The sequence below is a fragment of the Salmo salar genome, chromosome 20, assembly GCF_965601325.2.
Source record: "Salmo salar chromosome 20, fSalSal1, whole genome shotgun sequence".
NCBI lineage: Eukaryota > Metazoa > Chordata > Actinopteri > Salmoniformes > Salmonidae > Salmo > Salmo salar.
Window position 1 is genome coordinate 22,249,496 of NC_138310.1, and position 23,877 is coordinate 22,273,372.

Consider the following 23,877-nt stretch of genomic DNA (forward strand, 5'->3'; position numbering starts at 1 on the left):
ATGTTTATGGTTAGGTAGTCGTGCAACGATTGTGCTTTTTTCGCAAATGTGCTTTTGTTAAATCATCCCCCGTTTGGTGAAGTAGGCTGTCTTTGTTAGGAAGAAATAGTCTTCACACAGTTCGCAACGAGCCAGGCAGCCCAAACTGCTGCATATACCCTGACTCTGTTGCAAGAGAAGTGACACAATTTTCCTAGTTAAAATAAATGTGTGTTAGAAGGCAATATTAACTAAATATGCAGGTTTAAAAATATATACTTGTGTATTAATTTTAAGAAAGGCATTGATGTTTATGGTTAGGTAAAACGTTGGAGCAATGACAGTCCTTGTTTGCGAATGCGCACCACATCGATTATATGGAACGCAGGACACGCTAGAAAAAAATAGTAATATCATCAACCATATGTAGTTAACTAGTGATTATGATTGATTGATTAATTTTTAAAAGATAAGTTTAATGCTAGCTAGCAACTTACCTTGGCTTCTTACTGCATTCGCGTAACAGGCAGGCTCCTCGTGGAGTGCAATGTAAGGCTGGTGGTTAGAGCGTTGGACTAGTTAACCGTAAGGTTGCAAGATTGAATCCCCGAGCTGACGAGGTAAAAATCTGGCATTCTGCCCCTGAACAAGGCAGTTAACCCACCGTTCCTAGGCCGTCATTGAAAAAAAAGAATGTGTTCTTAACTGACTTGCCTAGTTAAATAAAGATTTTAAAAAAAATAATACAAATCGGCCAAATCGGTGTCCGATTGTTATGAAAACTTGAAATCGGCCCCAATTAAATCGGCCATTCCGATTAATCGGTCGACCTCTATTGTCGAGCTGCAGGCACGGCACGGCTACAGGAAAAGTGTTTTGGTGTATTGAGGTCACCATTAGAGAGCATTACAACACAGGGAGCTTCCACCTGGCTAATCAGCAGACCTGGCTAAGCAAAAAGGGCAGTCAACTGATCATTGGTCAGAATCCAAACTCTTCCATCAATATGCCACCATAGCCAGGCTGCTGACTCTGGATATCCCTCTACAGTCTGGGGAGAGAAGCTGTATGGTTAGAGATGACACAGAAGAGCCAAAGGGCTGTGAGGATGAACCCCTTTCTGGTCCAGGGGTCAGACAGATCCAGGACCAGCCCTGTCCTCCTGCGCCCCAGTACAGGGAGCTGACTGGCCACAGTTCCATCAGCCAGCATCTGGCTGCAGTAACACTGTGGCCATGGAAGCCTTCCTGGAGCTGGCTGGGCTCCAACGCTATATCAGCTGGACAAGGGCCAGGAGGCTGGAGTCCAAGCTGCCTGGTGGTGACTGCACACTGGTGGTGCAGAGGAGACACAGCATGGGAGGATAAGCAAACACTGACACTGCTGTCCATGAGAGCAGAAGTTCTACATGTTGGCCATGAATTGGAGAAGATGGAAAAAGTGGCAGCAGAGCTCGACCCAAATCCCAACTGACCATGTTACAGGCCATCTAAGCAATTGAAACATCAGCAATTCATGTCAAGATGTCAAATAATTGAATAAATATGTATTAATCTAAATTGGTGTCCCATTTCTTTTACAGCCGGCCCGCCTCGAATGACCTCAGCATGCAAACTGTACAGAGAACTCCACATGATGATCGTGTTGCACGAGTAATCATATACCGCAATAGAAATTGCATATTTTTGTAGACACTAAGAGGCCAACTCGGCCATGACTCGTTAGCCAAAGGGGGGGGGGGGGGGGGGTTAACCGCGGAAAATAAGGTATGTGGTAAACGTGCTTGATGTTATGTTTTGTTCGATGACTTAATCTTAATCTGCTAAAGTCACTTTTTGTGAAGTATTTATGTAATCAAAACAAGCCATCAAGGTCATATTAACTGACTGACATCTCATTGAATGCATTTTCTCCAAAGCCTGTGTTAACTTTAGATCTTGTTTGGCGTTTATCCGATTATTTCCCCATTAATTTACCTGATAGAATTTTCAACTTCTGGAATTCCTAACTCACTTCCGTTTTTTAGGGCTACAAACTGGCTGTGGATAAAATTTAAAAAAACATTGTTAGTCAGTGACTGCTCGAATTCAACGTGGTCATTGAAGTTGTCGGCTACTAGTTAGCTACTGTACTAACTTTTTATCCTGATTGTGTGCCACATATCCCTCTGCGGGTCAGGTCCTATTTGCACCCAAACAATGTAATTACTAGCCTGTAAACAGCTTGCTCGCCTCTGCCACCACTGCAAGAAAAATCACTGGACAGGAGTGCCAAATCAGCATCTTTATTTTACAAACAAACGCATTTTCTATTGACATTTCTTTGTATCATAAAAAAGCAATTTACAAGCGTAAGAACCCCCAAAAAGCAGCACAGAATGATTATGAGTAAAATATAATTTGAATAAATATATCATATATTTCATGCTATAAAATAAATTCATAAATGGCAAGTTAATAATTCAGCTCTAGCTAGCTTAATTTACTTCATAGTTGTACATAACAGTAGAGTTCTGAGGTTCACAGTTGGGTTGTATGTAGAGTGGATTAGAGGGAGGTGGGCTGACACCTGGCCAAACTAAAAGGTCTCCCCTGTTCCTCAACATTGAAACTCTGTGCTTGTCACACGCATGCAGAGGGGGAACGGAAAACATGGGTTCAGTGAGACCCTTGAGGCAGAATGTTTGGGAACCACTGACTGAGGATTTATTTCCCCACCTGAAGAGAAGTGCACATTGAATTCTACGCATATGAGCTGTATGCCCAGAGTGACCACTTTATAACACTAGTATAAACCCTGAGTTCTACTTATTTTTTTTGTGCCATATCAACAAAATACATGATATCCAGACACCACATGTCAAAGACCAAGGAGTTTCACATCAAAGGAAACAGGCCAGTCTTAACATGTAGTTAAAGCAGCACTGACCAATTCCACTCTGAACAGCTGAAACTTCAGTCTCAGTACACGAGGGGAAAGGGGAGACCTTTACATCTTAGCATGAACACAGGTCGCCACTCCCAATGTGGCTTTGCAACCCACAATCCCTTTCAGTATTTGATACAGATGGAGGTGCAATTTTAAAACCAGTGCCATTGAGTTTGACTGAATCACATGCTTAGCTTTTGCATTGCAGTTAATTGACAGTCATAGGCTTTGGATGCGTACTTAGAAGACCAGCAATACCAGTCTCACCTAATGAGCATTTTCACTCAACCTGTCCAATGACTCACAAAATATATAAAAAAATATCAATATCAAATTGTCCTCGTCCTACTTCAATTCGATAGCTCCCTGACATTCAATGTCTGGTTGAGCTGTGACAGGCCCAAAATTAGATTAGGCTCACTGATGACAATACATCCCCTTTAAAAAAGGTTATTGCTTTTGTATATTACACAGTGGAGAAAGGCTGAGAGAAGCTATGGAAGACTTTCAGATTTTGTTAAAGTCTATATCAGTGTTCATAAACTACCTGAAGTTAGTCTGTTCAAAAATTCAAAAAGTAGTCAAACAGCCTTCCCTGTAAACACTTCCTTCTGATTAGTTCTGGCCCACGAGCATCTCCCTCCTACCTTTTCTGTGAATAGTTTTGAACAAACAGAGTGAACGCAAATAAGTGTCAGGTTCAGTTGGTTGGTGAGTGGTGTGGCATTAATAACCAAAGTTGATAAAAGCATTTACACAAATTACCCCCCCTATAATGTAAATATGCAAGTGTATAGTATTTTGTATATCAAAATCTATAAATAAACAGACCAGTCTATAAGCACCATTTAAGGGTAAAAAGGTCCCTTAAGATAAAGTAATAGGTGAGGTGGAGACTAAAATTATGAGTAGATCCCCTCTGGAATATGAATGTATCAAAGACAGGTTATTTCTAAGTGCATGCCAGATGAGACAAAAACAATAACTAATGTTGAGTTCCAAAAACAGCCATCGGCATTTCAAAAACTATTTTGTGGGTGAGTGACGTGCAATACAACAGGGTAATCTTGCCATTTTTCACTCGACAAATGTCATGTTTTTAAAATCTGCTCATTCTCAAGCAGCTGTCCCCCTGGCCAGATGTTACAAAAGGAATCTTGAGAGAGGAAGAGTCTAGCTGTACTCTCTCCGAGACTGAAGGCAATGCCTTCGATTGTCCTCAGTGCTAACAGAAAGGCTAGAGTAAACATACAAAACAGCCTCTGGAGAGAGGAACAAAACAGCTCACGACTGTGATTAGATGCCATGCAAGTCACCATATTACCATAAACACAATTCATCACATTATTAATGGATATCAAATGGGGTCTGATGACAAGGAAATAGGAGGGCTAAATAAGTACGGCTGAATAAAAATGGAGGTGGCATATAAGCATAATTTAAGAGATCAACTTGGGCATATATCTAAGACATAATTCTCCTCACTGCTGAACTATTCTCAATTATGCGCCCATTCCCTTTAAGACATATAATTGTTCCATAAACTAATCACAGGAAAGATTTTTCCAAATTAAAGTGAAATCTAGAGTATTTTATCAATAGATATACCTTCCCCTTGACCCATTTCATTCTTTACATTGAAGGCAGGCACAAAACAGAAGTCCACTGTAAGTGCCATGGAGTCAGGGATATAGTTTGTGTGGCAAGGCACAGATCACAATTCAAAAGCCTTTTTTGTTCTTCAAAATATTACTAGGATTTATATGGTTGGCATCTTACAATTATATAAATAAACAAACTCAATTTCTGTACAATTTCTTTCATGATATTAAATATATCTGGCAACATGTTCAAGACTATGTGGGACTCAACTGTAAGAAGAACATCAGTTGGAAATAGAAAGGAATTGGAAAATAGCAACCAGGCTACATCTTATGTAGGAAAGTCATCTTTCCTCTTGTTGGCCAAATGTATAGACAGACCTTTGTCTTTCAGTATTTGTTTTCTATGGAGGATTATCCATTGGACTCCCATCTGTTGGACTCCTGGCAAAATAACCTATAGTAGTTTGCCCCTGTTCTAATAACGCGAGACATCATGAGAAGGATTATATTATATGACAAGGTCAATTCCCTCTTATAAATCGGTAGGGGGACAGATTCAATATGAGCAGGGTTATAAGACTTTACAAAGACGGTTAACACACAGAACATGACATTCTAGACTTCTGCCTAGTAGGCATTCAGACAGTGGAAAATAGATTGTGGCTGACTTTAGGCCACAACACTGTCAAGCATGTTATGTGGGAGAAAATAAAAACTGGGAAAAACAAAGGGAAAGGGGCCGTCACTGATCTTCAAAAACGGACAAGATCAGCAACAAGACGATAGCGAATCAGAATTCACTAAATCTGAGAAGGGTCCTTTTGGTTTCCATGGCATCTGGTGAAACAAGACAATGGACATCAAAACAATGAACCCATTGTGTAGTGGGCATAGAGAGACCATTGGTGACCTAATGATATGAACAGTAGTGTTTCCCCTAGTATTTTCTTTCAACACCGGTGGCAAAGGAAGCAGGGGAGTGGGCTGGTTTTCTTTGCTGGCTGCGAGAACCTCATTTCTGATGACTAAAAGACATTCTACTTCAAAACACATGAAAATGTAATTATGTTGACCCCATCGGAAATAGAACTGATGAGCGCCATAACAGCACTGTTGGGCGATAAGGAGCATGTGGTGGCTGTGCTCGCTCTGTTCACTACAAATATCAGCTTGAATGTGTCACACTGATCTTAAAGGGATAAGATTTTGGCAACTAAGCCCTTCTACTTACCCAGGCAGATGAATTCGTGGATACAATAGGGAATTATAGAAACACTTAAAATAAGGGCTGTGCTTCGTTTAGGCTTATCCTGGCGTGACATTTTGAGAAGTGTAAATCTCTCTAGCACAAGGCGACTTAATCAATATATTTATCTGTATTTACCCCACAAAAATGAAATGCTAAATAGATGCTAATGTGGCTATCATAAAGAACTACAAATGCCATGATGATCTGGACAAGACTGCCGAAACGAGGCAAAGGTAAGAATTTCTGGATTACCTACCTAAAGTTAGTTAAATGTAGTAATCAATAAATAAGCTCCATTTCTTTAAATGGACAATTATGTTAACTGTCTCAAGACTATGCAAGATTTAAATTGACAATACCTGTTCGCAAAGGTATCAGCTAGAGACGAAGTGCAGGAGCTTGCAGACATGTAGTTTTGCATGATGTCTACTTTGAAGCAAATTCGCATTTTTGAATCAGAGTAAATAGAGCCAAATATATTGAGAAAAGTCCCTTTGTCCGAGAGAGAGGTTTACATTATGAAAACTTCACATCAGGATAAGCCTACACGAAACACAGCCCTTATATTTAGTGTTTCTAAAATTCCCTATGGGAAAAATGAATGATGGAAAAATGATTGGAACCATTTCCCTGTTTGACAGCTAGGTTTTATGGTTATTATGACACCTCCACTGTGGGGCTATATTTATGTATCTGCGTGCAGTTTGAAGGAAGTAGAAGGTTGTTTTGCAAGCCATCGCCAACTAGTGTTAGCACAATGACAGGCATACTAGCTGTTCCCATAGACTTCGTCATTGCGCTAACGCTAGGTAGCAATTGCGATAACACTAGTTAGAAACTTCCTTTGATAAACTGCATGCAGAAACAAAACTAGTATCCATGAGTTCATCTGACTGGGTATGTAGAAAAAGTGCTTAATTGGCAAAATCTCACACCATCACTTTAAAAGCATGTCTGGGCAGAAATACACATATGTATTTCTGCAAAGACACGCTGCTGTTTAAAGGAAGTTTCCTAACTAGCAAAAGCTCAACAGCTAGCATGCCTGTCATTGTGCTAACGCTAGTTAGCAATGGTTTGCAAAACTACCTTCTACTTCATTCAAACTGCACAAAGAGACAAATACAGCCCCACAGTGGAAGTGCCATAATATATATTAACTATTATTTTGAAGTGGCCGCCACTGCTAAATAAATATAGGGTAAAACACTGGACATGCATGCAAAACTGCTCAATACCAATATGAAAACAAAAATCACTGCAAAATAATAAACCAAGGAGAAAAAAAAAAATACATACGAAAAATAACAGGTCTCATAAATGGTGGTGCTACATTAAATGAAGAGGAAATGCTCTTTCACACACCCACCTGGACCTCTGGGCTTTTCAGGACACTTCTAAACAGTGAAGCATGTGACAATTAACATTTTATTTGAGCCTTCTACCATCTTGGAAGGCTTACTGTAGTTATTGGATTGTGTGATCATGTGTAAAAACTAAAGAAAGGTACATAGGATACAAGGAAAGCGTCACACTGCTGAAATAGCAAATCAACAAGAGGGATAAGGGGGCAAAATGACTATCGTCAAAAAGTGCTCTTCAAGGATCAGCTTTCCACCTGATCATGAAAGGCCCAATGCAGCTGTTTTTATATCAATATCAAATCCTTTATGGGTAACAATAAAGTACCTTACTGTAATAGATTTGTATAAAAATGGACAAAAATGGCTTTTTAGCAAAAAACTTTCAAACAAGTATTTTGCTAGGAATGTCTGGGAGTGGTCTGAATGGGAAGGGAAGACTTATTGGCAGAGGTTTGGAAAATCACTGACTGCACTGGGCCTTTAAAAAGAGCTTACTCTGGACTAGCACGTTGGCGCAATAATTATCTGAATTTATTCCTGTAATTTCTCGAAACTATCGTAGTTAGAAGTATTTTGACATACAATAAGTCGAAAGCCAGTTCAGCTAATCCCTGGGCCTGTACTATGCCATGGCATTCTGCATTGCAATGCTTAGTCATGTAATGCAATATAAGTCTGACAAACATACCCCCCATCACCACCATATATGTGCATTCGTGAGTTATGACGATATGAATAGCGGAAATTAACGTTTTCAAATGTGGTCAATGACATTCGTCCAACTGCTAGGCCCTGACAGCCCAGCTAATCTCTAAAGCAGATCAAGACCAACAGTGCCTTCAATGATTATTTACCTATTAACACTGAAATAGCTAGCTACCAACATCAGTTGGCAACAGGGCTTACGCTGACCGAAGCAATTCCAATTTGATTCCTGACTATTAAAAAGCAGTAGCCTAGTTTTTTGCCGAATACATTTATGGTCACCGTTGATCTTCAAGACATCAAAAAACGAACAAAACTATCACCAAGTCTCCATTCAGACCAGTCTACTTGAAACACAAAAAGTGCACCATTACTTTGGATCACAAGCTTCTCTCAAAATACCATCAAGCGCTTAATTTCTAATGAGGCATCAATGAGCTTTCCCATTTGATTTCCCTCATCTCAACAGTGATGTCGGATCAAGAAAGGGCAGAAACAGTGAATGAGAAGACGAGAGCAGAACATGAGTCCTAATGAAATGGAGAGTGAATAAAGAAATGCCATGACAAGATGGCTGATATTCCTTTGTTCTTATTTGCATATTGATCCTATGCACAGATTCAGGGCAGGACTGCCCTTGCTGTGCCAAGCTAATGAGTGGGACTGCACTGAGCATAATTTCCACACAAATAAACTAAGTGTTTCACATAAACAGGTTGAGAATAACAAACTAAAACATCAAGAGAATGGAAGACACTCCAAATGACTTCACTGTGTATGAGGATCAAATCATTGATCCCATGTGGATTAAAATATATTATAAACTGGGTGGTTCAAGCCCTGAATGCTGATTGGCTGATAGCTGTGGTATATCAGACCGTATACCACAGGTATGACAAAACATGTATTTTTACTGATTGAATTACGTTGGTAACCTGTTTATAATAGCAATAAGGCTCCTCGGGGGTTTGTGATACATGGCCAATTTACCACGGCTAAGGGCAGTATGCAGGCACTGCTTTGTGTCGTGCATAAGAACATGCCCTTTGCGTTGAAATATTGGCTATAAAACCACACCACCCTTGGGCCTTATTGCTTAAGAATAGCATATAACAAAAAAATCAAAAATGGCCAACTGCATGTGACCTTCAGTGGTGAAAAGAGACAGACAAGAGGAATTTGTCCTGTGTGTTCTAAAAACATAATTATAAACTGGGTGGTTCAAGCCCTGAATTCTCATTGGCTGAAAGCCATGGTATATCAGACCGTATACCACAGGTATGAATTTTTTACTGCTCTAATTACGTTGGTAACAAGTTTATAATAGCAATAAGGCTCCTCGGGGGTTTGTGATATATGGTCAACATACCACGACTAATGGCTGTGTCCAGGCACTCCGCGGAGCATCATGCGTAAGAACAGCCATTAGCCATGGTATATTGACCATATACCACACCTCCTCAGGCCTTATTGCTTAAATAGATCTTGGCTGTAGAGACAGTGGAAATCATATGTCATGTATTATCCTCTATTATTGTACTCTATCCACTGTCCTTGCGCATGCTCAATGCAAACACACTTAATATATCTTAAAACACATCAATATAGCACCTTTGTTCTTTGCCCACATTACATCCTGTCTGACCATGAAACAATGGACAAGGACACGGTCCAGCGTTCATACAATCAGCAAGGAATATTAGTCTAAAGTATCAAGGCTTAGCGTTGGGACTGAGGATGTTCTGCCTAGAGTTTGGCAAATGAAACAGATACCCTAAAGCAAAACTGTTTTTAAAACGGTGAACACTTCTGTTCTTGGTAGGTTCTTGGATATGAGGTAGAACCCGGTGGAGTTTCATAAAAGCTAAAATACTGTCTGTTATGAGTATGTAGTTGTATCATGAGGTATTGAACGGATATTTCACACAAAGCTTTGCACTTGGCAGAAAAATAATTCCTTGTGAGTAAAGTGACCTCCTTTGGCCACATGTGCAAAAACAGGTCAGGTAAAAACATGATATGATAAGCATCTTATCAGAGCTTTCACATTATCAATTATTGCAACATGCCTATATTACTCTGTAAATATGTTTCAAAAACATATATTTTTTTAAGCGAAAACAAAAGGCCTTGATTATTGAGGGCACCTTATCAATAGCAAGTTGATACCCCTTCCCTTTGAAATCTATTTTTTTTAAAGTACCCCTTTCTCCTCTTCTACATTAAGCAACAGTTGACTTTCACAAAAATGGATGGACAGGCAGAAAACGTGGATGCACAAAGTAGGTTCAACATCGAAAGGAGCTGGTTCCAAAACAAATCCTAAACGTTTAAAGAACATATCTTAAAGCTTCCTCAACCAGAGCCAGGGCCTAAAAATCACATCTGGACGCCTCGGCTTCCTCAGGGCTGCACTTTGAGCTCTCCTCCATGTCGTTGGCCGGAGCCTCCTCAGCATACTGCGTCTCAAAGGCCATCCCCTCTGAGGCATCCTCTGGGTCTTTCTGACCAGAGATGCCCTCCGTCCTCTCTGGAGAGTCCATGTGGTTGGGGCCCTCTGAGGCCCCCAAGTGCTTCTTCCTCAGGTGTTGGTTGAGGGTCCCCTGGAAGGGGAAGCACTTGCCACAAATCTGGCAGTGGAAGGGCTTGTTGTCCGTGTGGCCGCGGATGTGGTACTCCAGCTGGTCTTTGCGCGTGTACTTCTTTCCGCAGAACTTGCAGACGAAGGGTGTGATTCCCATGTGCAGGCGCATGTGGCGGTCCAGGCTGCCCTTCTGATTGAAGGACTTGCCGCAGTAGATGCAGATGAGCCTCTCGTTGTAGGGGTACCACTGGCTGCGCAGGCTCCGCTCTCGCACATCGTTCTCAAAACCTACTTGGCCCAACACTGCCTCGCTGCTGTCCTCAGTGTTTCCCGGTTTGATATGACCCAGGACCTCTGCTGGGACGGTCACTGGGGGGCGCTTGGCTCTGGCCCGGCCGCCCCTGAAGCCACTGAGCATGGAGCGGGAGGGGCTGGAGCTGCTGAGGCTCACGAAGCAGGGGGACGACAGGCCTGAGTAAGTGTAGCCGGCCGGCTGGATGACGGGACCGTAGGAGCCAACACTGACAGCCAGCACCTGCTCTCCATCCACCAGCTCTGTGTGGTAGCCATCATCGCCTGCCGAGGAGCTGTCTGAGTAGCTGGGCCTATCTGTCTTCTCCAGCTTCACGTGCACGTCTGTCACCTGACCGTCCTTCCCAATCAGCTCCACCTGCTCTGTCTCTCCCTCCATGGCTGCCTCCTGCTCTGACACACCGTCACTGCTGCCTCGGTCTGACTGGCCCTCCTCCTGGTACCGCGCCCTGCCATGGCCTTTCCCTGCTGCCAGCTCAGAGCGGGCCTCTATGCTGTGCCTGGAGTAGTATGGGGGGGAGATCTGTGTGGGGTTGATGAAGAGGCTGCTGTCTTTGACACCATTGCGGCTGGCCTGGGAGCCCTCCTTGTCTGGGCTTGTGGCGCTGGAGGGGATGCTTATCTTGGAGTGGATGCCCTCCAGGATCTGGGTGCACTTGTCGATGACGGCCTGCATCTGCAGGAAGCTGGCTGCTGTGAGGAAGCTGACGACATCCTTGAGCTGCAGGGACATGCGGCCAGTGTAGCAGAAGGCCAGCAGCTGCTCAAACACCTCAGGGTTCTTGATGACAGAGATGGACAGGCCGCTCATGGTGCCCAGGGCCGAGTGGTCGCGGAAGTACGGTGAGCTGGCCGCCAGCACGGCCTTGTGGGCACGGAATGGCTGGCCCTGGATGTGAACGATGATGTCACATAGCTTCCCCTGCAGTCGCAACTCATTGAGCTGGTTGAGAACGGTGTTGCTGAACTCTGGCACGTCAAACTCTATGTAGGCACTGCCGTCGTCCATCTCTTGGATAGGTCTTTCCAGTTTGTAGGCTGCCTGTGGCAGAAACGGAGAAAAAAAAAAAATCATTATGAATAAGAATCAGGATGCATCTTAGAACACCAGTCATCCACTGAATCAGTGGCTGGTCTTTACAAGTTTCATTTTCACATACAAAATATATGTCCATTGACAGGTGAGGTTAATTTTACTTTACAAGTACAATCATGGTGTGCCACAACAGCCAAATAAAAACAAGCACGCTATATGAGCAAACTTTGGCTGTCTGTGCCAGAAATATGCCAACACTGAGAAACCTAGACAACAGCATTTCACATTCACACTGGCCTGGGGGAAAAAAACGATGCTTTTGACATGGCTAATACAAGTTACCCTCATTCTTTAGCAGCAACAGCATAAAAGGATGTCCATTTTTTATGAAAAAAACAGTACTGTACACTTCCCTGGTGCTTCAAGAAATATGTGTTGAGTATATTCATACAAGAAATGGCTGGAAAAAAATAATCGAGTGCATTTGACCTATTGCAGCAAACAGCATTGAGTGTTGTAGCCCAGTTAAGGGTTGACCTTACTGACTCACAAGAGAACAATCTTGACTTGAAATAAGATCCAGCATCTGGGCCATTTCACAGTAATTTAGCAAAGGAATGACTGTAGGGATAACTGCAGCCTCATCCAAGTTTGGAGATGGCGTGCAAGAGCATAGTCACTCCACCCATTTCAGGATTCAGGCCATTTTTAATTGTTGGGAGTGCACAAGATCAAAACACAAAAGCACTCAGAAAACAAGTAACCTGCACCACAGCAAAAACAACAAAACATACAAGCAGATCTGGAGTGAAAATCCTCACTGCACTAACATTGCAGGCCCTTGGACCTTGAGTGGTCAGTACAAGGTAGGTTACCATGACAGCACTGACGCAATTTGAAATGAATCATCAAATTACTGAATTATTCAGAAGGAATATGACAAGAACAGTAGTCTGTGTTCTAAAAGCATTTCTACATTTTAATTGCACTTCCTTTTAAATATCTGTTCAGGCAAAGAAAGAAAAAAAATCGGGTTATTTGGCAACAAAGTGGAAGCCGGCCCAGCCTAGCTGTAAATGTCAAGTCTCTTGGTCACACCCAGAGCGGGACTGAACACTGCTTCATTATGATGTGGCAAGTGAGACTTTGCTTCTTGAAAATCCTATATCTTGAAAATGTGACATGCAAAAAAATATTTAAATAGGCAAGTCAGTTAAGAACAAATTCCTATTTTCAATGACGGCCTAGGAACAGTGGGTTAACTGACTTGTTCAGGGGCAGAATGATAGATTTTTACCTTGTCAGCTCGGTGATTCAATCTTGCAACCTTTCGGTTACTAGTCCAGCACTCTAACCACTAGGCTACTTGCCGCCCCAAAAAAGGTGAGGTATGTTGGGTCTGTGGACTAATTTAAAAAAAATACAAAAGATAGTTTGATCACCATTAAATGAAACATCCACTCAAAGGAAAAAAAATCTGTTGCAGACATAATGAACAACCACAACCACCCCAAGCTCACAGAACTGGACTGTCGAGTACTGCAAACCGTAGCGTGTAAAAATTGTCTGTACTTGGTTGTAACACTCACTACCAAGTTCAAAACTGCCTCGAAGCAAAGTCAGCACAAGAACTGATCGTCGGGAGCTTCATGAAATCGGTTTCAATGGCCGTGCAGCCGCACACAAGACTACCATGCACAAAGCCAAGCGTCGGCTGGAGTGGTGTGAAGCTCACCACCATTGGACTCCGGAGCAGTGAAAATGAATTCTCTGGAGTGATGAATCACGCTTCACCAACTGGCAGTCTGATGGACGAATCTCAGTTTGGTGGATGCCAGGAAAATGCTACCTGCCCGAATGCATAGAGCTTACAGTAAAGTTTGGTGGAGGAGGAATAATGGTCTGGGGCTGTTTTTCATGGTTCGGGCTGGGCCCCTCAGTTCCAGTGAAGGGAAATCTTAATGCTACAGAATACAATGACATTCTAGACGATTCTATGCTTCTAACTTTGTGGCAATAGTTTGGGGAACGCCCTTTCCTGTTTCAGCATGACAATGCCCCCATGCACAAAGCAAAGTCCATACAGAAATGGTTAGTCAAGCTCGTGTGGAAGAACTTGACTGGCCTGCACAGAGCCCTGACCTCAACCCCACCGAACACCTTTGGGATGAATTGGAACGCTGACTGCGAGCCAGGCCTGAATCGCCCAACTTCAGTGCCCAACCTCAATAATGCTTGTGGCTGAATGGAAGCACGTCCCTGCAGCAATGTTCCAACATCTAGTGGAAAGCTTTCGCAGAATGGAGGCTGTTATAGAAAAAAAAGTTGGTTACAAACTCCATATTAATGCCCATGATTTTTGAATGAGATGTTCGACGAACAGTTGTCCACATACTTTTGGTCATGTAGTGTACGAGGTACAAATGTATCCGGTTTTAGCAACTAGGCTTGAGCTATTTTACAAAAAAACGTGTCCGTCTCAGTCCGTTCTCCAGTTCTGCCCTTTTCTCCCCCCACTCCAATCTCTCCTCCTCCCTTTCTCTCACCCCGCTTTCCTCTCCCTGGAAATTCAGTATGATCTTCTGCGCATTGAATCTGTCAGCAGTTTGAGAACGTAAACACTTTCTCTGATTGCCTAGGCTTGCCAAGACACCTGTGCCACTACCCATATGTTCTCATCCTGGTTGGCACAGGAGACTGAGGGCAAAAAGACAGAAAGAGAAAATGGAAGTGCATTATTTTCCCTCTGCCATAATGAGGCTTTCAAATATAGCATGCATATTAAAAGGTGTCAGTGGCCTGTCCCACTCCCAACACCATGCATTGCAAACTGAACTGAGAGCCAAGTTGAAGGGCGGCCAAAGAACGTATGCCGAGTGGCTGAGCTGAACCCAAAGCGGTGAGGGTCACAGAAGCAAGGTTCAAAATGGACTGGATTGGAAACACAAACTCACTTATGTTCAGCAGTAGGGATGGGGGTTTGAAATAATGTCACTACTCGAATAGTATCATGAATTTCTGTTGGATACACGGATGTTCGAAATACATGCGTCTTTTTGAAATGTACGTTTTTAACCTGAGCATTGCTGCGCGAAGGAGAGACTCTTGCGCTCTATTGCTGCAGCTGCAGAGGGGCCGGTGTGAGATGGGACCGAGCCGAGCAGGGAAGGGAGAGAGGGACTAAGTAATGTTAGCCAAGGGAACTCGGCTACAGCCAAGACGATATAACTTGTAGCTGCCACAATGTTAAATCATCCCATATAACAGGGCCTGTCTTGACTAGAGTAGCCAGCTACCCATTCAATTAAAACGAGCAACCAATAGGTAGGCTGTTGTAGCCTACTCCTTTTCATTTTGCTAACTTTTAATTCTGTAATTTTATTGCATTAGTGTAGTCACAAGTTCTCAAATTCTAATGTCCGTTCGGATATTTGAATATTTGAATAACCGTACACATCCCTATTTAGCAGGTTTGATTAAGCCCAAAATATATATTTTTTAAATCACTAAAAGTGAAATTAACTTTGACCAGTGTAACACCCATTTTCTAGTCATATTGCTTTGTCTAAGTACAGGACAACCTGAGGTACCAGAAAGTGACCTGAGACCAGGTAAGTGGAACTCTGGTGTTTCATCTGCTGTAGGTAGGCCTATGACTAGTCGGAATGTGGGCCTGTAACTGAACAAAAGACTGCACTTCAAAAAGACAACCTACAAAACTTGCCCATCACTCAATTTAAAAAAGCATATTGTAGAAACAGGAATGCCAGCACTGGCAAACAACAAGCAATGAATGCTTACTTCAACATAAGCAGTGTTTTGCCTATTTTGCAAAACAGCATGCAGCCCGAACCAAGCCAAAATTGCAAAACAAGCAAGACATGGCAGAGCAATACGAAATGGGCGGGAGTGGGAGACTGAGAAAATGGATCTTGTGAAATTGGAGGGGGAGTACGTGGGGGGGGATTATCTTATTTGCCCTAGTGTGAGCAGAATAACATGCAATCACACAGAATTTGAGCAATGGAAATAACAAGGAATTAATACATTTATCATTGACCCACAGGAAATTGGGTTTCTGGGTTGATTAAGACATTATCCATTAGCCTATATTCTGACTCCTATCATCCATGTTGTATTAGAATTCCCCATGCATTGAAGAAAAAGCACTGGAAGACAACGCAATCCTTTCGTTACAAGCCTAATCAAAATGTGACCAACACCATGAAAATAACACAACATTCGGGATGTCACTGTCGGCCTCATTCCATTGACAGGTCATCACCAACCTCTTTTTACTGTCAATTACTGACATGGGCTGCTATTCCTGCCATTCAATCATTTCCGTTCTGGCCAATCCCTTTGGGTAAAGAACATTTCAATGACCAGAGAAACTGATAACCAAGCTGCCGTGGAGTGACTGCAGCACAATTACAAGTACAGGACTAATTAAAATAATGGCCATTACAAAATTAGCAAGGGAAATCAGGCTTTGCATATTTGCTGGGCATAGCCTAATCAGTACAGATAAAAATACTTCCCTGTTGCTTGTAAGTCGCTGGGCAGAGAAGTCAAATCCGTCTCTTTTATACTCAGCCAAACTGAGTGCTGAGCTGAGTAAATCACTATGCTAACTACCAGTAACAACCATAACTTCCTTCACCTGTTATTTTGCTACTGTAGGTAGCGTTAGTCGGCGATACCTGTGCCAAAACCCGGTATTTTTCCTCCTATAGCTCGTTTTCCACCTTTTTAAAATAGTGAGCCAATATGCTTGCAGCATTTCATTTCCTGACAGATCAAAAAAAAAAGGAGAAAAAAAAAGAATCATGCTCTCGTCTAGCAGACATATAGTGAGCAATGTGTTTGGAACATGAAATCATAATATTGAATCGCAATAGATAATCGTATCATGATAATAGCATATCGTGAGGTCCCTGGCAATTCCCAGGCCTACTACTCTGTCAAAACTAGGCTTGGGTGGTATCCAGATTTTTATACCATTCTTGCGAAATCCCGGGATATATGGTATCACCGACCCTGAACACAAGGGCCACTATTTTCACACACACAAAACAAATTAGACAGTAAGGTTGGATTTTTCCACTGTTATCAAGATATGGTTAGCTTCTGGCAAAATCAAGCTTAACCAGCTACTAAGTTAGATACTACTTGTAAACAAACATGTGACTGGCTCAGCTGCTTTAAAAGGAACTACGGGCAATTCATAACCTAGTGGGGCGAATCAACGCCAGCACAGCCTGAAAATATTTTGGGTATCTCAGATTGCCAGAACAAGAGAATTGCCAGAACAAACTTAATTGGGAGGAAGGATGTTTGACATACTTTTTACATTTGCATCACTAATTATTTGAGAAAATGAGGCATGTTTCCTGTAAGACCCCATGATCTGTGAACCTATATGACAGACATCTTGGTGTCATGATACTCCTTATATAGTGTGCTCTAACATATGGAGTGTCTAAATTCTGAAATACAATTTCATTCATTTATTCACCTTAAATATTAAACCACTTAAAAAAAAGCACCCTTTTTGATTTAGTTTATTTTAAGACATTGTTTGGAACAATATACTCAAGAAGTACACCACATTTCCGTAGTGCTAATTTTGACATTATGATACACACCACCATACCTAGGGCTGGCACAATTACCATATAACCGACAGCCATTGAAAATAGACTGTGTATTGTTAAATCAGGAATAGTGACATGTATAGTTAAGTGTCTATTTAGTCTTGACAAGTTCAGCTGCCTGCGCCAATAATACATATTTGAAAACAATAACTTTAAGCCTACCTTTGTCGATTTCCAGCACAGGCATATAGGCTAGGCAGGCTGCGGCTGAGAAAACTCTGTTCAAGAGAGAATACCATTATGTAGAAAGAACGAAACTACATAAGAGACAAATTCTTTATAAACTGCTAGGGTGTATTAGCTACAATTCTCCTCATGTTCATGAGCCAACATAACAGGAGGCCGGTACGGTGGTCCCATAAGACATGAGGTGTGTCAAAAGGAACAACAGTAATTCACAAGGGCTACATAGTGAACATAAATACAACTGCTTATTATGGATTCTCAAGACAAATAAGTTGGCAGTGTATGTGAATTGACGCTCTACTCTCGCACGCAAGTTGACACCATTGACGGTGTCTCTGTGTGGTTTCAGCTTTACGAGTTGTCATCTTACTTCCTGCTTTGCTCCTATGGGTCCACTCCCAATGGCCGCCAGTCAATCCATTGTGCCATTTTTTACTTGAATAGGGACGCCCGTTATACTCATTCTGTGTTTATGGCAGCTAGGGCTGACCCTATTTAGTCGACTGGACGGTAAATAGGCTGTTGGTTGACCAATAATTTTTGAGTCGAGCAGTTGCAAAAAACTATTTTATGGCACGTCTTGATTGATGCCATTCTCAGTGGACTAATCCATTGCAGAGGCAGCGGGGATGGCACACCACTATCAGCAGTAGTACATTTACCCTTAATTCCCATAAATTTTCATCTACAATTCATTTGGTTACTGTAATTTCTGTTAACTTCTCTAGGGTAGGGGGCAGTATTTTGACGTCCGGATGAAAGGCGTGCCCGTAGTAAACTGCCTGCTACTCAGGCTCAGAAGGTAGGATATGCATATTATTAGATTTGGATAGGAAACACTCTGAAGTTCCTAAAACTGTTTGAATGATGTCTGTTAGTATAACAGAACTCATATGGCAGGCAAAAACCTGAGAAAAATCCAACCAGGAAGTGTGGAAATCTGAGGTTTGTAGTTTTAAGCGATTGCCTATACAGTATACAGTGACTTAGGGTTCATTTTGCACTTCCTACGGCTTCCACAAGATGTCAACAGTCTTTAGAACGTTGTTTCATGCTTCTACTCTGAATATGGAGAGAATAAGAGCTCCTGGAAGTAGACAACTGAGAAAATGGCATGAGCTCAGAGGCGCACGCTCACGTGAGAGTTAGCTGTGTTCCTTTTCTTTTTTGAAGACATTGGAATTGTCCGATTGAAATATTACTGAAGATTAATGATAAAAACATCCTAAAGATTGATGCTATACATAGTTTGACATGTTTCTACAAACGTAAATACGTTTTTTTACTTCTTGTCGTGACATTTTGCGCTCGCTTCCTGCATTTGGAGTAGTGGACTAAACGCAAACAAAAAGGAGGTATTTGGACATAAATTATGGACTTTATCGAACATTTATTCTGGAACTGGGATTCCTGGGAGTGCATTCCGATGAAGATCAAAGGTAAGTGAATATTTATAATGTCATTTCTGTTGACTCCAAAATGGCGGGTATCTGTATGGCTTGTTTTGATATCTGAGCGCTGTACTCAGATTATTGCAAAATTTGCTTTCGCCGTAAAGCTTTTTTGAAATCTGATACACTTCTCATTAATGCAACCGTTGTATCTATAATTCTTTGAATAACAGTTGAATATTTTATCAACGTTAATGATGAGTATTTCTGTAAATTGATGTGCTCATTCACCGGAAGTTTTGGGAGGCAAAACATTTCTGAACATTACACGCCAATGTAAAATGGGGTTTTTGGATATAAATATGAACTTTATCGAGCAAAACATACATGTATTGTGTAACATAAAGTCCTATGAGTGCCATCTGATGAAGATCAAAGGTTAGTGATTAATTTTAGCTGTATTTCTGGTTTTTGTGATGCCTCTCCTTGCTTGGAAAATGGCTGTGTGGTTTTTCTTGTCTTAACATAATCTAATGTTATGCTTTCGCCGTAAAGCCTTTTTGAAATCGGACAATGTGGTTGGATTAACGAGAAGTGCATCTTTAAAATGGGATATAATAGTTGTATGTTTGAGAAATTTGAATTATGAGATTTGTTGTTGTTTTGAATTTGCCGCCCTGCTATTTCACTGGCTGTTGAATAGTGTGTCCCACATACCCCAGAGAGGTTAATGCATTCAATATATTATTACAGTCCTTTAGTTCTCATTGTCAGAGTGGACACGTTGTTTGCAGAGCGCACAACCTAGGCTACACTTGAGAGAAACAAGTTTTGGTTTATTTCATTTACGAGTTGTCAATTTATTCATTGTGTTTTGTTTGGAGCGCTCCTGTCAATGTTGAGTGAGAATGCACACCTGATTACGTGTAGAAGTAGGCCTAGGCTACCTGGCTTGTGCCCAAATGTAGGCTTATAAAATGTGCCCATTTGGGGATCTGACAGTATTCCTGATCGTCTTAGCTCACCACCATTAATAAGCTGTGGAGCTTCAAAGTATTTTTTCCTTCACCTCAAACAAAGTCTGTTTTTACATCCATTGAGAATGACAATAGTTCCTCAATGTAGCCCATTTGAAAAATCTATCCAGCTCTGTCCCTTTCGATAATCACTTGGCGTGAAAGGGGAAAACTGATCCCGTGGAAACGTTATAAAATAGGTCTACCTGATTACTTCTTATTCCTTGCACAAATACAGCGGTGCCTGTCAGGAGCTCACTGGTGCAGGAAACTGAGGAACAAGAATATTTTATACAAGTTGCAAGTTTGTTAGCACAAGTGTTGGGCTGGACCAAGTTGATACTTGATACAATGTTTCACGTTTCTTGCAGACAGGCTTATTTTTTTATCAGGATATTTTACATGCAGGCTGAAATTTTTGTAGGCTATTTTTATATAGTCGGCAATGGCAAAAGAAGTTTAGATTTGTATAAATTATTTAAATCACATGACAATGATTTTGAGATACAAAGACTATTATAAAATAAATGAAACTGTTCCACGGAAATGTGCATATGAAAATCATAACTGGCATGCAGATCGGTAAATATGGTAAGAAATTGGCACTCCTAATGGAAAAGTTTGCCGACGCCTGGAATAGCCTACGACCGGCAACTTCAGGAGCGTAATGGCAGAATCTGCAAACGCCAGCAGCCGCGGGAGGTAGTGGTTGGGGAACAGTGTTTTTTTCTTCTGGCTAGGCTCTGTCTGGCTGCCGTGAATCATTTGTGTGTCTTAATTATTTAAAATCACACAATTAGACAAGCTCAGTAAACTACATATATAATAGGTTCGTTTGAAATAAGATTTTTTGGGGGTTGTCTGGGACAGCCCTAATGTCAGCACATGCAGTCAGGAGCAGAGAAGAGGTGAAAGGGTGCGCCCCAATTTTGTATTATTATTATTATGACCGCAGTCATTTGGCTGGCCAATTACCATCATCCAAAATTCCATGACCATCAAAGCACTAGCACCACTAACACAGTGAATGGGAAAATGGCTTCAAAGGGAACTCCCTCTGCTGGTGATTGGCGGGATGTACAATCCTAAAAGTGGGCTTGAGGTGCTTGAGATATGCATGTCAAATAAATTGTGAAAAAATATGTTTCAGAATCTAGACATAGTGCATATTTAAGAGCACACTATAACAAGTATAAGGACACACAAGATGTCCATCATGTACAATTATCAGACAATAAGGTCTTACAGGAGGCATGTATAGGCCTAGGTTCAGAAAGGGCCTAAAATTAACACTTATGATTTTAATCAAGAACAAAAGAATATACAAATGTAAAAAGTACGACAAACATCCTTCCTCCCAATGCAGTTAATACATTCGGTACACCCATCTAGTACTGGGTCGGACCCCCCCGTAGCCATGAAGGGATGCACATGGTCAGCAACAATGTGCAGATACGCTGTGGCGTTCAAACGTTGCTCAATTGGTATCAAGGGACTTAACATGTGCCAGGAAAACATTCCCCACACCATTACACCACCAGTCTGCACCGTTGACACCAGGCAGGATGGGGCCATGGAATCATGGTGCTTACGGCAAATTGTGACTCTGACATCAAAATGCCGCAACAGGAATCGGGAGTCGTCAGACCAGGCAATGTTTTTCCACTCAATTGTCCAGTGTTGGTGATTTGCGTGCCCACTGGAGCCGCTTCCTTGCTGTTTTTAGTTGATAGGAGTGGAACCCGGTGTAGTCGTCTGTTGCAATAGCCCATCCGTTACAAGGACCAGCAAGTTGTGCGTTGCAAAATGCCGTTCTGTGCTGTTATTTGCCTGTTTGTGGCTCGCCTGTTAGCTTGCACGATTCTTGACATTCTCTTTCGACCATACCAACAAGGGTTTTTCACCCACAGGACTGCTGCTGACTGGATGTTTCTGTTTGTCGCAGTAAACCATAGACACTGTTGTGCGTTATAAAGCCCAGGGGCTAGGGCAGGAGTATTCAAATCTCACCCTACGAGGACCGGAGTACTATAGGTTCTGTTCTTCCTGATAATTACACACACCTGGTGTTCTAGGGATAAATCATTCCCTGACTAGAGGGGTAGATTGAAAAAAAGCTGTCGTCCTCTAGGTCCAGATTTGAATTTCAGGGTGTTCCCTTTTATTTGAAAAACAGCTTCCCTTTATGTTTGTGGTATTGCGCAACCAAGTCCAAGTTATGAACACAGTATGCATTACCTAGTGAAAGACACACCAAAAAAAAAATGTACTATCTAACAAGTTAATGTAACAAAGCTTTGGGAAATCCTGGAATTCAAGGACACCTGGATGACCCTAGATAGCACTGAACTTTGTACTGCTGTGTCCACAACATACAACCAGACTACCAGTAGTTTTATCTGGCCTTTTATCAAAGCCAGATGCGCCACATAAAGATAAAAAAATACCTATCATTTATGTGTAATCCAATAACGTTTGCCTACAATTTATATATTTCAGTTGTAAGGTTTGTTTTCAATCCGTGCAGCTAATTCGCATGTTATTTAGCCACATGCCTATCAATTGACTGAATACAGGAGACGAGCTAGCTAGTCCCAAAATAATGTAAACTTTACTTACAAGTTGCAACAGTAACTAACTAGATAATTAACTAGCTAGCTACTATAGTTAATTGTTTTACAGCGGTTTGAACAAATGTCACCCAACTAAAGCAACCGTTCCATTTCCACAACACGAGCGTTTTATGGTGCCACTTTGGGTCCCAGCAAAATGAAACATTGTTTTAGCCCAACGTTACCTACACGAACTAGTTAGGCTATTCGTTTTCTTGATACACTGACTGACAAGATAATCATGTTCAGAAAGTTAGATTTGACTTTTCCTTCTAGTGGGGGCTAACAAGGCGGACTAATTAGCGTCGAAAAGTTGTAACGTTACTTAGTATAACTTCTGTATAACCTTACTGTGTCTGTCTCTAGAGACGCGCTTGCTGCCGCCCGATCTGACATTAGCCACTTAGCCTGCTATAAATTCTGACAGGCTAGTTAGCTAGCTAGGTACTATAGGTGGCTTCATCCAACGGCATAAAACACCAGGCTGACAGTTAAGGCTATCAAAACAAGTTATTGGTTAGCGAGTTAGCTAATTTACGTTATTTGACTAACGTTAGCAAGTATGCTAGCTAGAACGGTGATACAGAACAAATAAAACAGTGCGGGATGCGCAGAGATCGCGGCTGTTAACGTATATCGAAGATTACTAGCTAACTTGGAAGCCTTGTTTTACAGGCAAATTCCCCCAAAATTAGCTAAGCGTGTGCGTCAGCAAGCTAATGTTACCGTTGGACAGCAGCCTAACGCGAGCCGCTAGCAGACAACCTTTTCAGAAAATGACACAAGCAGAAACAACGTTTTGATGATGAGATTATGTTCAGTTTGTGTCCAAATCAATGTTGAAGTCTGTCGAACTCACCTTTTCCCGATCAAACGTCGCCCATTTCCCCCAGTAGCTCGCTTTCACTAGAGCCAGGCCTCCCCCCACTCCAGCTGTGTCAGTCACTGCAAAAAAAAAACTGCAACCGGAAGTGTAACTATACGTTTCCGTGCCTGACCTGCTGGGTCTACTGCGTTTGCACCATGTAGGGTTTGCACAAAAAGACAATTTCAGATATACCATACAATTTCTGATATACCATGTCCCCAACCATTTCTGATATACCATATACCATGTCCCCAATGAAAGTTACGCCCCTGTATATAAGTGTTAAATTATTTAAAGTAACACATTTGTAGCGTATCCTATTCTTCAATCTATATACTAAGTTAACGTTACAACGTATATGTACCTCTGTTTGATGTACGATCAAA

General features: G+C 41.8%; 1 protein-coding gene across 2 annotated transcripts; it reads right to left on the reverse strand.

Moving 5' to 3' along the window:
- Window positions 1–2,247: 2,247 nt before the first annotated feature.
- Window positions 2,248–23,579, reverse strand: LOC106579897 (zinc finger and BTB domain-containing protein 34). 2 transcript variants are annotated; one of them, XM_014160248.3, is made up of 3 exons: window positions 23,483–23,579; window positions 17,581–17,636; window positions 2,248–11,767 (listed from the first exon to the last, which is right to left on the reverse strand). In XM_014160248.3, exon 3 carries the CDS (start codon window positions 11,732–11,734, stop codon window positions 10,202–10,204), a length of 1,533 nt encoding a protein of 510 aa, XP_014015723.1. In that variant the 5' UTR covers window positions 11,735–11,767; window positions 17,581–17,636; window positions 23,483–23,579; the 3' UTR covers window positions 2,248–10,201. The 2 variants fall into 2 exon arrangements, with proteins under 2 accessions (XP_014015723.1, XP_014015722.1); XM_014160247.3 differs by lacking the exon at window positions 17,581–17,636.
- Window positions 23,580–23,877: the final 298 nt, after the last annotated feature.